This window comes from Ctenopharyngodon idella, chromosome 10 (genome assembly GCF_019924925.1).
Source record: "Ctenopharyngodon idella isolate HZGC_01 chromosome 10, HZGC01, whole genome shotgun sequence".
Classification (NCBI taxonomy): Eukaryota; Metazoa; Chordata; class Actinopteri; order Cypriniformes; family Xenocyprididae; genus Ctenopharyngodon; species Ctenopharyngodon idella.
This window is the reverse complement of record NC_067229.1, coordinates 45,767,412-45,783,493: the sequence shown is the minus strand read 5'-3', so window position 1 is coordinate 45,783,493 and position 16,082 is coordinate 45,767,412. Positions and strand designations below refer to the sequence as shown.

The following is a 16,082-nucleotide window of genomic DNA, read 5'->3' as shown; positions in this document are numbered from 1 at the left end:
AAACAGAAAAACAAATACACAGAAATCACAATCCGTTTAAGCTAATATTTAGATTTAAAACGCTGTATCATAACGTACATTCCCATTATTTTACGCTTATATTTAAATATTTGAGGTGTGGGCCAATAATAATCTTCCAACAAGTGATTGACATTTATATTACAATTAATTTCAGAAGTAAACCAATAACTGAGAAGGTGGGCGGGGCCAGAGTTCACTGACATATAAAAGCTAGCGAATTAATTTCAAAAAACAATATCGGCATCGGCAGACGTTGAGATTTCTGTGCATCCAAATCTGAAGAAAATATAAACTGAAATTATCAATTTTCTTTCTACTATATATATATAACTATATACGAAGGCTTTTCGTATCTACATCGTATTTACATTAAACCTCTTTAAAATATTCCTGTAAAATGGTAAGTAAATTTGTCGGTATTCAAAAAAATGAAAGCCGTTAGCCGACTAACGGTCATTCTTCTTTTCAGATTTGTAATCTTCACATTATAATTTGATGCTTAATGGTAAAATTAAACGAGTATGCAAAAATTAGACACTTTGTGACGTTGCTAATTGTAATTAATTTGATTGAATGTTTTCCTTCAGCGCGAGTGTATCTCCATTCATGTGGGCCAGGCGGGAGTTCAGATCGGTAACGCTTGCTGGGAGCTGTACTGTCTCGAGCACGGCATACAGGCGGACGGGCACATGCCCAGCGACCAGACCACCTCAGGCGGAGATGAATCCTTCAACACCTTCTTCAGCGAGACCGGCGCCGGGAAACATGTTCCCAGAGCCGTGTTTGTGGACCTCGAACCCACCGTCGTTGGTCAGGATGCATTTACACTACACTACCTTTATAGACCTTTACAAAAATGTCAAAATACCATACTACAGTTAGTGTACCTACTGTAAATCATAATTAAATAGGGTAAAAATAGTTTGATTTTTTTTTGTGGTGGCTAATATCAAGTTACCAAAGTTTACTGTAGTAAAAAGTAATGGTATTTTGAAACGTGGTTACAGAAAGTGTTTTTTTTCACCCCTTCCCTCCAAAAACCTGTCAATTGTAGGACCTGTCAATTATTTTGAATTAGTTTTTATTTGAATTTGAGTTTAATTTTTAGCAAATTTTATGTGTTTTGTCATTTAAAGTTATTTTGATTAAAGATTACAAGGGCACATGAATTTTCAAAAAATAATAATGTTCATGCATAAGTCATTTATAACAAACAACATTACTCAATTAAAAACTGTCCATTTTGATTGCATGGTGACTATATATATGTATATATAAATATACACACAATTTAAAGGACCAGTAATATGCATTAAAGGGTTAGTTCACCCAAAAATGAAAATAATGTCATTTATTGCTCACCCTCATGCCTTTCCACACCCGTAAGACCTTCGTTAATCTTCGGAACACAAATTAAGATATTTTTGTTGAAATCCGATGGCTCAGTGAGGCCTACATAGCCAGCAATGACATTTCCTCTCTCAAGATCCATTAATGTACTAAAAACATATTTAAATCAGTTCATGTGAGAACAGTGGTACAATATTAATATTATAAAGCGACGAGAATAGTTTTTGGTGTGCCAAAAAAAACGAAATAACGACTTATATAGTGATGGCCGATTTCAAAACACTGCTTCATGAAGCTTCGGAGCGTTATGAATCTTTTGTGTAGAATCAGCGGTTCGGTGTGCCAAAGTCACGTGATTTCAGCAGTTTGGCGATTTGACACGCGATCCGAATCAAAGTCTTTTTTCCCATTCAGATGAGGTTCGAACTGGAACATACAGACAGCTGTTTCACCCAGAGCAGCTGATAACTGGGAAGGAGGACGCTGCAAACAATTACGCAAGAGGCCATTACACCATTGGCAAGGAAATCGTAGACCTGGTACTTGACCGCGTTCGCAAACTGGTAAGACATTTTTCTATTTAGTGATACTGCTTTTGTCGCAATTACTTTTTATGAATTAATAGCTTGTGCCTTTGTTTTTAGTGTGATCAGTGCACTGGACTACAAGGATTCCTCATCTTCCACAGCTTTGGCGGTGGAACTGGATCGGGTTTTGCTTCACTGCTGATGGAGAGGTTGTCCGTTGACTATGGCAAGAAAGCCAAGCTTGAGTTTGCTGTTTACCCTGCGCCTCAGGTACCATATTGTAATTTAGTTCCCTTCACTTTAAAGTCACAATGAAACTGTAGTAGCGTCAGATCTTTTCTTATATATTGTGACGTACATACGAACATACGACGTACATATGAGTGAAATGGATTATTGAAAAAGAAAAAATGTTTGGTGGCTACTTGGCTCAGTACATCAGCAGATCTGAATGCAAGCTTGCAGTTGTAAGAATGGGGCGGGTTTAAGTAGAAATGATTGGAGAAGTCCAGCATACATCACAATGTTTAAAGGGATAGTTCACCCAAAAATGAAAATTATTCCATGATATACTCACCCTTAAGCCATCCTAGGTATATATGACTATCTTCTTTCAGGCGAACACAATCGGAGATATATTTAAAAATATCCTTAGTCCTCCAAGGTTTATAATGGATGTGAATGGTAACCCAAATTCAGAAGACAAAAATAAAATAAAATGCATCCATCCATTAAAAAAATGAATCCATACTACTCCAGCTTGTTATTTTACTTTATAAAGTTTTGTGACAGCATTGATTCACTTCAGAAGGCCTTTATTAACCTCCTGGAGTCGTATGGATTCATTTTTTTTTTTTTTAATGGATGGATGCATTTTTTTTTGTCTTCTGAATTTGGGGTACCATTCACAACTGTTATAAACCTTGGAGGACTAAGGATATTTTTAAATATATCTCCGATTCGTCTGAAAGAAGATAGTCATATACACCTAGGATGGCTTGAGGGTGAGTAAATCATGGGATAATTTTCATTTTTGGGTAAACTATCCCTTTAAGGTGCAAGACACTCAAAACATTACAAGTACAACTAATTGTTTTCTGTGCGATTTTTCTTGAGGTTTCCACCGCAGTGGTAGAGCCCTACAATTCCATTCTGACCACACACACCACCCTCGAGCACTCAGACTGCGCTTTCATGGTGGACAACGAGGCCATCTATGATATCTGCCGCCGTAACCTGGACATAGAGCGCCCCACATACACCAACCTCAACCGCCTCATCGGCCAGATCGTGTCATCGATCACTGCTTCCCTGCGGTTCGACGGAGCTCTCAATGTCGACCTGACAGAGTTCCAAACCAACCTGGTGCCGTACCCTCGCATCCACTTTCCTCTGGTCACATACGCCCCGGTGATCTCCGCCGAGAAGGCGTACCACGAGCAGCTGTCCGTCGTGGAAATCACCAACGCTTGCTTTGAGCCGGCCAATCAGATGGTGAAGTGTGACCCCCGGCACGGGAAGTACATGGCTTGCTGTATGCTGTACCGTGGAGATGTGGTTCCAAAGGATGTCAATGCTGCCATTGGAAGCATAAAGACCAAGAGGACCATTCAGTTTGTTGACTGGTGTCCCACAGGGTTCAAGGTCAGTCTGTGTCTTTTAAGGGCAATTCACACTGCACCGACAGACGCCGGTCAACAGCAACAGACACTTCTTTGGGTTTTGCCAAATCAGTGCATTACCCTTCGACATCGGTCGGCGCTTGTTTTCAGCGACTGAAGGCGTTTGTTGGATTGTGGAAAGTCTGAGAAATGATATACTGTAATCTGGTGATTGCCCACATTGGTCGGCATCTGTCGGTACAGTGTGAATTGGCCTTTATTCTACATTGAATTGTACTCTGAAAACAAAATTAACGCTCTTCAGATAGCAATATGGGTAAATATTACAAGTGCAACAACTGAATCATTTGTGTAAAATTCAGCTATCCATACACAGGGCTTCCATAGAATTGTCTGATAAAAGTACGATAGACAGCAGTTTATTAGGTACAGTATGTCAAACAAATAAATGTAAATAAATAAAACATTTACCTGCCAGTAGCTGGTGACTTATGGAGCTGCAACATGGTTTAACTAGACCCAGGCCTTAACTAGACAATTAAAATCAGGAAAATCAGTTTTACCAATAAACAAAGACTACCTAGTATGTGCTGTATATGTGACGCAATATAAACTACCATTTAAATTTGGGATCAGTAGAATTTTGTTTTGAAAGAAATTAATACTTTTATTCAGCAAATGATTAAATTTATCAAAAATGACAGTAAAGATAATTATAATGTTAAATGCTGTTCTTATAAACTTTCCATTCATCAAAGTGTAAAAAAAAAGTGTATTATGGTTTCTACAAAAATATTAATCAGCACAACTGTTTTCAACATTGGTGATAATCAGAAATATTTCTTGAGCAGCAAATCAGCATATTAGAATGATTTCTGAAGGATCATGTGACTGAAGACTGGAGTAATGATGCTGAAAATTCAGCTTTGATCACAGGAATAAATTACATTTTAAGATATATTCAAACAGAAAACAGTTCTTTTAAATTGTAATAATATTTCACAATATTACAGTTTTTACTGCATTTTTGATCAAATAGATGCAGCCTTGGTGAGCAGAAGAGACTTCTTTCAAAAACATTTTAAAAATCTTACAGACCCTAAACTTTTAAACTAATGTAAATATTGTAAACATTTGCATGATGTTGTTAGGTGTGGAAAAATGTGTTCCTTAAACTGCTTTTCTTTTTACTACAATCAGGTCGGTATCAACTACCAGCCGCCAACTGTAGTTCCAGGAGGTGATCTGGCCAAAGTTCAAAGGGCAGTCTGTATGTTGAGCAACACCACAGCCATCGCCGAGGCCTGGGCCCGTCTGGATCACAAGTTTGATCTAATGTATGCGAAGAGAGCCTTCGTGCACTGGTACGTTGGAGAAGGTATGGAGGAGGGCGAGTTTGCGGAGGCCCGTGAAGATTTAGCCGCTCTCGAGAAAGATTATGAAGAGGTGGGAGTCGACACTCCCGACGGTGAAGGCGAGGAGGGAGAGGAATAAATGTGATTTTACTCTTAAATGTTCTGAATATAGCAATAAATGTTGACATTTGACTTTTGTTAGTCATTTAGGTTTATTAATCAGCATAAAAAAAATCTAGTCACCAATAAATCACTAATCCAAACAGCTACAATGTACAGTACTTTACATAAGGAGTGTTACAGGTTACCACACTATAGATAAAACAGTTCAAAAGGGTTCTGCACCATTAATTGTCTTCAGAAACAAAAAGTTGTAGATGGCTTCGAAGATTTATCAAAGCACAGCAACGGTGTGATTAAATGCTTTCTTCATTAAACGCCACTTGTTTGTTCTGTTGCAAGGCACATTTTGATTTCTTTTACCTGTACTTACATCAGTATAAGTGACTTTACTTTCTAACGTTACAGACTTGCATAATAACATCCTTCATATAAAACATGCTCAAGAATTGTCACAACCCAGCATGACAATTTTACATCAAAGTACCTGCACTTCTCTGCAAAGACAGATCTCATCAGAAATACAGTGCCAAAATAGATCACTTTACATATCGGAAACGTTGTAAACAGTGCTCTAATTATTTCAATAATATAATCTTCTATTTAATATGGTAGCTGTTTAAGGATAGTTTGATTCAGTTTAGTATAATTAAACTGTTTACTAAAGTCTGATTAACACCAGGAAAGTCTTCATATAGCAGACCTACAGTCAGGCTGGTCTGTTAATGCCACATAAGTATTTGAACATTTAATGTTTAAATGAAAAAAAAAAAAAAGAAAGGTTAAGTCCAACAAACCTATATTCCAAACCACTTAACGGAGCGCTCATGGAACAGGTGGAGTGCATCTTTGGTCAGTTTTAACCCAGAAGTCCAAAATGTCAATATCGTCTCATTATCATTACAGTGACGATAGGAAGGTTTCTTCACGGATACAAAAGTACACAGTAAAATTGTCTTACGTGTGCATAAGAATCATTTTTCTGCCTGTTTTTGAGAATCAAATCCGTTTCAATATCATTTTCAGTCAAATAGGGATATTTACATGGGAAATGCAATACCCCCCATTGTTAATAAGTCACTTACATTACTTCTCTGATGAAAACGTTTGATTCTGAATTATAGTCTTAATGCATATCATAGCATTTAGTGTTCTGCAAACAAACTGATATTAATATATTGTTAACCAACAGGCAGGTCCACACAAAATCTGCAGACTTTTCTGGATTTAAAGGGGTAGTTCACCCAAAAATGAAAATTCTGTCATCATTTACTCACCATCAAGTTGTTCCAAACCTGTATGAGTTTCTTTCTTCTGTTGAACACAAAAGAAGCTATTTTAAAGAATGTCGGTAACCAGACAGTTGACGGTGCCTATTGACTTCCGTAGTATTTTTTTTTCCTACTATGGATGTCAATGGGGTCCATCAACTGTCTGGTTACCAGCATTCTTCAAAATAGTTTCTTTTGTGTTCAACAGAAGAAAGAAACTCATACAGTTTTGGAATAACTTGAAATAAATGATGACAGAACTTTCATTTTTGGGTGAACTATCCCTTTAAATGTGGTAAAATGCATTAAATAGAGCTGAGATTAGGGATAATTAAATCTGCCTAAATATTTATTACATACAGCTGGCAGAGAATGTGCAGATATCTGCTGAGTTCTGTGTGGACCTGCAAATGGGTCACAAACCCAAAATTGTTGAAGATCAAAGTGCATCTAAAGAAAAAGGGGGAGAAATGGCATTTCACATTCTAGTGGAAAGGTTCAGGCAGAAGAACATCATTGCAATATAAAACCTGCCTGTGGAGGAAGACCAGCGCTGGGTCCTTGAGCGAGTGCTTGTGGGTATGGATATGAATATGATGGCACCATGTTTGGCAGAGGAGCACCGACGCTCTGAGAGCTGTAAGGGTTGGACGTGGCTGATGGTCTTACATGAGCTGGAGAACCATTAGCTAGCCTTTGGAAAGGTGCGGTGGAGTTTGGGGTCTCCTGAGCTTGTGAAGGATCATTAGAGGAACCCTGAGGAAGATGAACACCCTTCAGCAAAATCTCCTGTAGCTTATCGATCTTCACGCGCCTCAGATGCGCCAGCTTCCTCTTGCTCTGGTAGTCATCAATGAAGCTGTCCAGAGGCAAGGATCCATCCAAGAATGAATCGGCCATGTTCTACAAAACGTGGGAGAATCTTAGGACGTTCAAACTCAGTAACTGGTGTTACGCATTTCTGAAAAGATGGATGTCCTTACCTCTGTTTCTTCCTCGATCTTGGCTCCTTCGGTTTGCAAAAGAGCCAATAATGTGTCTAGTGAACTGTTTCCTGAAAAAAGATCCAATTTAAAACATGATTAGATACAAAATAGCTTAAATATTTTGAAATTCACCAAGTGGCATCCAGTTATTTCTAATAGACTGTCACATTAATATTGCATTCTTTACTTCAGAATTAAAATTTCCTGATAATTTACTCACCCCCATGTCATCCAAGATGTTTATGTCTTTCTTTCTTCAAATGAAAAGAAATTAAGGTTTTTGAGGAAAACATTCCAGGATTTTCTCCATATAGTGGACTTCAATGGGGACCAACGGGTTAAAGGTCCAAATGTCAGTTTCAGTGCAGCTTCAAAGAGCTCTGCATGATGCCAGATGAGGAATAAGGGTCTTATCAAGAGAAACTATCTGTCATTTTCTAAAAGATAAAATAAAATGCTATATTTTTAACCACAAATGCTCATCTTGCACTGCTCTGTGATGCGCCACGCATTAAGCAATCACATTGGAAAGGTCACACGTGACGTAGGCAGAAGAACCGAGCAAGTGTTTACAAAGCAAACGTGCAAAGACTAAGTCAAACGCCCTTAACAAAAAAAGGTAAAACAATGATGTCGGACGATTTTTGAAGTTGAATCATTTCTCTAGATAAGACCCTTATTCCTCGTCTGGGATCGTGTAGAGCTCTTTGAAGCTGCACTGAAACTGACATTTGGACCTTTGACCTGTTGGTGTCCACTATATGGAGAAAAATCCTGGAATGTTTTCCTCAAAAACCTTAATTTCTTTTCAACTGAAGAAAGAAAGACATTCACATCTTGGATGACATGGGGGTGAGTAAATTGTCAGGAAATGTTAATTCAGAAGTGAACTAATCCTTTAAATAGACAGTCATCTCAGAAATAGTTATTTTGCATTTCAATCCAATTGTGTGTAAAATGTCTGATCAAATAATGAGTCATGGAAGACATTAAAAATTAAGGTTAGCACTTTGAAACAGAAGATCAAGTTGTGCTTAAATGTGAAAACAAGTCAATAAAAGAATGATCAATGCACCAAAACATACTGCGTCCTTTCAAAGGGCTCATATACAGTATGTATCAGGAGAAATCCTCATAATACAGGGAGTGTTTTGCATTGTGTGGATAACTTTACATCAGTATAGAATTTCTTATGAAAATTATTCAAGCAGTCTCTGTATTGACGTAACTCTGCCTATTGACCCTGATAAACACGATCATTTTCAAAACTTTTGCTTAGGTAAACTTACTCTAACAGTTTACCTGTAAATAAAAAGTAAAGTATCGAGAAAACTGGATAAATAAAGAGCCTGAATTACAATCCTTCAGCAGACAACCCTGACATGATCAGTATCTAGTGCAACTCACAAGAGCAGCAAAACATCTTCTATAAAAAGGAAGCATTATGTGGCCAAACGGGTTCAACGGGATGTTTTATTGTTTGACACCAAAAAAGGAAGACAAAAGGTTTGGATAAAAGAAAAATATGCTGTTTTGTGTTCCCATCTACACTGAAATATTTGAATAATTTAAAGTGTACGAAGTATTTGGATTCCTAAAGATGTCTGAACATAATTGCATGCATGTCTCAAATGCTTCAGGATATTTTCTCTTTGCTAACTTCACTTTCCTTTATCATTTTTGAATCAGTCAGTTCTCCCCAATTTCACACAGGTGTTCTATTAGAGGACTAAAACAACTATAAACAAAATCTACATTTTCAACACTATCATTTTAAACAGAACAAATGTTAATGAAGTGGTCTGAAAAGTGCGGAAAAGAGCTCATATGTCACCTAGCGTGGACTTGCGGATCTGATAGGACTCGTGCAGGTCTTGTAAACAGCAGTAGCGTTTGGTCAGCTGGATCTTCTGATGGTCCAGTTCAGGCTGCAGGCTCAGGTTCTGCTCTGCCAGGCTGCGATTACTGGCTATCGTCAGCTCTTTATTCTGCTGCATATCCTGCATCTGTGACGACAGCAAAGTCAGAAACAAGAGAAACTAGCCAAACATCTGGTCTCCTAGATAAAATGAATGTGCAACATATGGAAAAAACACTAATATGGAATTCATTAAAGTAAAATAACCTTAAAAATAAAGCTTCCATAAACACACAAGAAACAAACAATTCTTGTGTCAACTTTGACTCATCCTGACCAAACCATTTATATAAATGGAAACGCTTGCATGCGTTCTGCATGGAAACTTACAATTTTGTATATTGCAAGGATCTTTTAAAATATTTTACAATGCAAAGCAAGATTATTTAAACGGCACATATACAATAAAGAGTTTTATATCGGAATAAAGAAAATGACTGAAGACATAAATGTCAAGAACTTAAAGAAATTTAAAAAATAATATAAATACCGGTAAGGTAAGAATCCATGTAAATGGTTTAAAATAATGTAATGATTTTTATTGTAACATAATTATTACATAATAATATGGTAATATTACATGGAACATTAATAATTAAAGGGACAGTTTACCCAAAATTGATGCAAGTGCTTTGTGCACAAAACAATTAACATTTTACCACTTTAAAAACATATTTTACCACTTTATTTACAAAATATTAATCTCCAACGCACGTAACAACTCGCGTAACAATGTCCGCTCTTGTTTCAACACTCTTGAACGTGTTGGAGATTAATATTTTGTAAATAAAGTGGTAAATTATGTTTTTTTGCGCAAACAAATCACTCGCGTCACTTCATAAAATTGAGGTTAAACCACTGGAGTCACATGGATTACTATTATGATGTCTTTACTACCTTTCTGGGGCTTGAAAGTGGTAGTTGCATAGACTGTCAATGGAGGGACAGAAAGCTCTCAGATTTTATGAATATGAAGAAAGATCTTATGGGTTTGGAACGACATGAGGGTGAGTAAATAACGACAGTATTTACATTTTTGGGTGAACTATCCCTTTAATTATCACATTAACTGAGGTAATATCAGCATAGTAATGAAATGGCTGAACATAATCAATCCAGAAGAGATTCGCATGTAAATACATGCCAGTCTTTATATCACAATCATATATTTGTCTTTATTTTATAAGGGCAGTTCATATTGCCTCCATTCTGACATATAACACTGCTTTCATTCCATCTATGTATCCTGCCCCTCCTTCAGTCAACAACTCTTAAACAAATCAATACTGATATGCAGTCAAAGGTGAAAGGTCTCCATTCAAGAAAACAACAAATTATCACAAAACCAGCTGTGAATTCAAAGCTTGAGCGCCTGTCACTGCTCTACACTCACTGTCAAGAGAAACTATGTTCATATTTCAGGATAAAAAGAGCGTTTCATGGCTGACATGTATGCGGTCACCTACCTCGTCCATCTCCCCGACGATTTTACGGAGCTTGTCATCGTCCTCCAGCAGTTCGTGTAGCTGTGTGGTGGAATACGAGTGAAATCTGTTCTCGAAGCCGGACATTTCTCCCATGGCTTTGTTATTGTGTCTCTCCGCTGCCGCAGGGACGTCTCTTGTGTTGCTCCTCGACCGGAAGTCGAGTAATTCCCGTCAAATCAGCGCCTGTGAATGGGCGTGACGTCACGCGCGTGGACGTGTGAGCGACGTCAAGAGGCCATTCATGGAAAAAGGATTTAGTAAATATAGTTTTATTATATAATTTATATATAAATATAATTTAGTTGATATCTTTACGTTTATACATTCACATTAATTTCCCTATAACTTGCACACAATTATTTATAATTTATATTATTAGGCATTGTTTCACAATAATTATAATTTTAGTGTATCACTTCTGGTTGTTTATTTAAAGCCTATTTTAGCATCTGTTTTATTTTTATTAATTAACTTGTTGCGTTTCATAAGAAAATAATTTAATTTTCTTATTGATTTAACCCATAGATTAATCGTTTCTGTCACAAATAATATAGTTACTAACGATAATAAATAAATATTAGATCACCATCTCAGAATATTTCGGTGATTTTGTCAGTTGTGGTTATGATATTTTGATTGATATATAGCATGGCTGAATGATTATACTCATATTACATTACATAATGGCATTTAAGGCCCATTCACACCAAGACGATAAAAGATATAGTCTTTCTAAATATAGTAGAGTCCACACCACAACTATAACGATAAAATCACTTTCAGAACATTTTTTTCCCGCTGATGAACGATAAAACATTGACAGCCAATCAGAATCCATCCTGCTTTAACGAGCTCGAGCATCAAGCGACAGACGACAAAACTGCAGCGCGCGCTTAGGATAAACAGAACGATATCTCGTGTGTTGACGCTAATATAGTTATCGTTCTTGTTGTGAACGCGCCTTTACTGTGGTACAGTGTCCAAAAAAATGTGGCACATGTAAATCTGATGGTTGACAGAACAAAAAAATGACAATGAAATCATATTCATCCCTCTTTTATTCTTTATTTGAACAAAATACAAATGAACAAACAGAATCTAAATAAAACAAAAACCTGTGCGTTGTTCTCAAGGACCAATTACGACTGTCTGAAAACATTATTCAAGTGCACATTTCTGATTTTTAAATATAAAATTCTACAGAATGAACTCAAAATCTATTTCTGGAATATATATATATGCTTTAATTGTAATGCAATACAACAAATTTAATGCAACTGAATTCTATTAGATACACAGTTTTTTCTAAATATAATTCAATTTATTTGTGTCTCACTAGATTCTATGAAATCCACATTTAATATCATACAGTTTGAATATATTTATACAATATGATAATGAAATCTTAAACTTAGTTTAAACCTCTTCTGCTTATTTTTGTCTTTCCAGGAGGGTTTCCAAAAAAAGTCTTACGTTTAAATCACAATATACATGCATGAATCTTATCTTAACACGCATGAGCTCAGCAGTTCAAACTGGCACAGCTCTGCAGATCTAATTGAAGAATCTTGAGTGAAATCCAAGGTCTGAATGACTCACGCGCAATATGGTCAATGTGGGTTTGGAAACGTGCGTCACTTGCTGCGTTGGTAAGGTACGTAAAAATATCATACATCTGTGAGTCTCATGTGTTTGGGAAACTGCCAGTGATGCTGCGCTTGTGACTCAGATCATATCTCATCATAAGTGTGAGGACAAACATGGTTTGTGTGTTTGATCAGCCGGATGCTTCGGGTTCATGTAAGGGATGTGACACGGGATCTGTCTGAATCCAGGTCTGACTCGCCGGGGGTGCAGGTAGACTAAGGATGATGCTTCTATTCAAACACAAATATGAAAGAAAAAAGGGGAAAACATCATGTCAAACAGTCATTTGCTTATGGAGGAGCATCTCTTTGCATCACAGTACTCACAGTTAGGCCGAAGGGTCAGAATTAGAGGGGTTTGGACGGACGGACGGGTTCATTGGCTCCAGAGGAATCTTCACTGAGGGGAGGGAGTCTTTGGGACACTTTGACTGGGAGAAGATGACACCATTGCAACAGACAATATGCATGCAGATACACTGCCGTTCAAAAGTTTAGGGTCAGTACGGTTTGTTGTTCTTTTGGTTTCCACAAAAATAAGATTGTTTTCAACATTGATAATAATCATAAATGTTTCTTGAGCGGCAAATCAGCATATTAGAATGATTTCTGAAGGATCATGTGACACTGAAGACTGGAGTAATGATGCTGAAAACTCAGCTTTGATCACAGGAATAAATTGTATTTTAAAAATAGTAAACTGTTCTTTTCAATTGTAATACTATTTCACAGTTTTACTGTATTTACTGTATTTTGATCAAATAAATGAAGCCTTGGTGAGCAGAAGAGACATTAAAAAAACCAAACCCCAAACTTCTGAACGGTAGTGCATATTTCGTAAGTGTACGTACCCAGGGTCCAACATTAACTTGAAGCGGTGTTGTGCTGCCAGCTTTTCTATTATAGACTATTTATTGCTTTGATTCAAAGCGCTTACATCAGATGATGAACATTTAGCGATATCGAAATTTAAACCATGCACACTGTTGTAATTCCTACTTAAAGGCACAATATGTAAGATTGTTAGATTAAGATATCCAAAAACCACAAGAACAGTGTTATATATTTTGTTGACTTGTGCACCTACATTATCCCAAATGTTTCCAAGAATGTTTAAATCCAGAGAAATAAGCAATTTTAACCAGGACACGGACTGTGTCCGTGCGTCGCCTATCAATGACATCATACCCACGTTACCCTCGATTTTTGTAAAAAAAAAAACCATGGAAACACCAAAGACGCTTTAATATATTATGTGTTTTATTAGAAAGGTGAACAACTGTTTGGATACATTCATCGCCAGAAAACGAATCATTGTTATATAGATCAACACAGTTAAGGCTAATTTATACTTCTGCTTCCAGTGTACGCCATAGCTACAGCATAGGCTCTGTGTAGCACACTTAGCCTACGGCGTAGCCTGACGTGCACCTCTACAAAAATGTAACAATGCATTAATTCTGCGCGGACCGCAAGCGCTGTGATTGGTTTGCTAGAACCCCTCCCTCAGGTCAAAAAACCGGTGCGGAGCAAGCGGAGAAGAGAGAGCGTTTTCATCTTCCATAGGAATGAAAAAAAAAATGCTCTGTTTCAGGGGACACACGCCGTCAAAATGCAATAAAAGTCGTTGACTATTTGAACTACAAAGTACATGACAAGCTGCTTCTTCTCTGGTTTTTGCCTTGATACTCAACATGGCCGCGGACACTGCCTACTAGCGGTCTGCATGATGCACGTCGACGCAGAAGTATAAGTGAAAATCGAAGCATAGCCTACAGCGCAGAGGCGCTTGCGTAGTTCCTACGCAGAAGTATAAATCAGCCTCAAGCCTTATTGTTTAAATCTCGTTTTCTTGATTTACCGCGAGTACCATGTTTTACCATGACTAATAGCGATCTAGCTTACTGCAGTGTGCAACAAGTGTCTCATATTAGCCGCCGAGCGAACACACAGAGTAGCATTATAACAAGTTTCAACACACAATTGTGTCTAATATGATAAACAGAGCTGCGTTATGCCGCATATGCTTGACTGGAAGAAGCAGAAGCGGTCGTCTGTGGCATAATAAAAGCTCCACTGCTCTTAAGCCGTGTGTCGCGCTTGTCTCTCATTAGCAATCGCTCCAGCCGCCTCGTTCCGCTCCACACCCTGCTTCATACTACAGTAATGTTAGTAAATCTTTAATACATTAGCTCATCCATGAATTTGATTTCTACCCAAGTCCCATCCAGATTCATTTCCACCGGCTGTAGACGTGAAGACAACACCTCCCATGATTCCACAAAATCAAGGTGTCATCAAGCTACCCCTTTGTTTTGAATAAGCAACCTCTAGTGGCGAAAATTACATATTGTGCCTTTAAGTTACCAGCAAACTGGTTAAAACTTGTTAATTCTGGACCCTGAATAAATGAATATTTCATGCAAAAACATTCAGCACTGTACAAATGACCACAAACTACACAATAAAGGCAGGCTGTAATAAAGGACCAAGAGACATTACGACCAAGATGACAATTATGGCTATGCTAAATGGACTCTGCTTGTGTTGCACAAGAGGAAAAAAATAGGAGGGATTAAATGGTAATAAGTGTTATAAAGTGCCTTCTCAGCAACACTGTGGAATTAAAGGAAAAAATATTAAAGATTAAATCACAACACACACACAAACAACATAAGATCTTCTCTGTGTTCATGAGTGTATCAGCATCTCACACATCTGTTGGTTCTTACCTCTTCATCACTGTTGTTGTGTTCATCTGCTTTGACTTTCTTCTTCTCTTTCTTTTTCTTCTCATCCTCCTTCTTCTTCTTGTCCTTTTCAGGCAGGATGTCGTCCAGCCAGGCCAGGTCATGCTGTGAGAAAACCAGGTCCAACATCTTCCTCACGACCATCAGGCCCAGAATCTGACGGAGGAACGAGTCACAAAAATACAAAAAGTAAACAGCATACTAATAATCTGGGAGAGTCACATATGGGTGAATCTCACAAAAACTCCAGGTCATATTTCATCCACACAATAAAAAAATAAATAAATTACAATACTCGGTGTAGAGAAAATAAAGCCTATTTTAGGACTGTTTTTGCACTTACATTTCCATGAAAATTAAGCATGTTTCCAATCAAATAATTTATCAGAATAAAAATAAAATACATAAAATACACACTACATGCTAATGTTCTGAGTGTCACATAAGGGTGAAGGTCATATTTCATCAAAAAATATAAGAAAAGAAAAAATTGCAATAGAGAAAGTAAAGCCTATTTTAAGATATTTTAGCTTTTTTTTTGCAGTATGACATTTTCATGAAAATTAGGCGTATTTCAACATTTTTTTTTTATTTTTCAGAATAAAAATATAATATTTTGCATAGAAAATATTCGTGGAGAATATGTGGAGAACTCGCACCATGACAGGGAAGATGATGGCGGCCACAGTGGACTTGAGGATCCAGAGGACGGCCAAGCAGGTGATCTGCACCAGGGTGAAGAGGTGCACGCGCCGCAGGGGTACGTGCCGCAGGAACACGAAATCTGGCTGGTGCTTGGCTGGCATGAGGTACAGCTTCATCCTCTCCCAAAACTAAGTAGAAAAGTCTGGTAAAATCTACTGAAGTACAATATATATATATATATATATATTTATATACACACACACACACATACATATATATATATATATATATATATATATATATACACACACACACACACATACACATACATACATATATACATATATTCTCCTTTTATGCTTCACAAAAGCAAGACATGTAATA

At 37.3% G+C, this 16,082-nt stretch overlaps 3 protein-coding genes across 6 annotated transcripts in view; 1 reads left to right on the top strand and 2 right to left on the bottom strand.

The window, feature by feature from the left end:
- Positions 1-55: 55 nt before the first annotated feature.
- tuba7l (tubulin, alpha 7 like) lies at positions 56-5,067 on the top strand. Its single transcript, XM_051908139.1, has 6 exons — positions 56-421; positions 609-831; positions 1,786-1,934; positions 2,016-2,168; positions 3,015-3,542; positions 4,721-5,067. The coding sequence occupies exons 1-6, from the start codon at positions 419-421 to the stop codon at positions 5,012-5,014; spliced, it is 1,350 nt and encodes a 449-aa protein (XP_051764099.1). The 5' UTR covers positions 56-418; the 3' UTR covers positions 5,015-5,067.
- Position 5,068: 1 nt separating this feature from the next.
- vps37bb (VPS37B subunit of ESCRT-I b) lies at positions 5,069-10,823 on the bottom strand. Its single transcript, XM_051908151.1, has 4 exons — positions 10,637-10,823; positions 9,087-9,258; positions 7,250-7,320; positions 5,069-7,169 (listed from the first exon to the last, which is right to left on the bottom strand). Exons 1-4 carry the CDS (start codon positions 10,748-10,750, stop codon positions 6,780-6,782), a joined length of 747 nt encoding a protein of 248 aa, XP_051764111.1. The 5' UTR covers positions 10,751-10,823; the 3' UTR covers positions 5,069-6,779.
- Positions 10,824-11,697: 874 nt separating this feature from the next.
- slc4a5b (solute carrier family 4 member 5b) overlaps positions 11,698-16,082 on the bottom strand; it is a 44,652-nt gene continuing 40,267 nt past the window's right edge. For all 4 annotated transcript variants that reach the window (XM_051908113.1, XM_051908115.1, XM_051908114.1 and 1 more), the window contains 4 exons: positions 15,713-15,886; positions 15,036-15,209; positions 12,631-12,734; positions 11,698-12,534 (listed from right to left, as the gene is read on the bottom strand). In XM_051908113.1, coding sequence (XP_051764073.1) covers positions 12,633-12,734; positions 15,036-15,209; positions 15,713-15,886 — 450 coding nt within the window. In that variant the 3' untranslated portion in view covers positions 11,698-12,534; positions 12,631-12,632. The remainder of the gene's footprint in view (positions 12,535-12,630; positions 12,735-15,035; positions 15,210-15,712; positions 15,887-16,082) is intronic.

Bases quoted from the DNA above. Each gene is read 5' to 3' on its own strand.
- tuba7l (XM_051908139.1), top strand. The intron at 832-1,785 runs GTCAGGATGCAT...TTTCCCATTCAG, and splicing joins CCTCGAACCCACCGTCGTTG to ATGAGGTTCGAACTGGAACA. The intron at 2,169-3,014 runs GTACCATATTGT...ATTTTTCTTGAG, and splicing joins CTGTTTACCCTGCGCCTCAG to GTTTCCACCGCAGTGGTAGA.
- vps37bb (XM_051908151.1), bottom strand. From the start codon at position 10,750: ATGGGAGAAATGTCCGGCTTCGAGAACAGATTTCACTCGTATTCCACC. The intron at 9,259-10,636 runs GTAGGTGACCGC...CTGTCGTCACAG, and splicing joins TCGTCGGGGAGATGGACGAG to ATGCAGGATATGCAGCAGAA. The intron at 7,321-9,086 runs GTGACATATGAG...ATCTTTTTTCAG, and splicing joins GATCCGCAAGTCCACGCTAG to GAAACAGTTCACTAGACACA.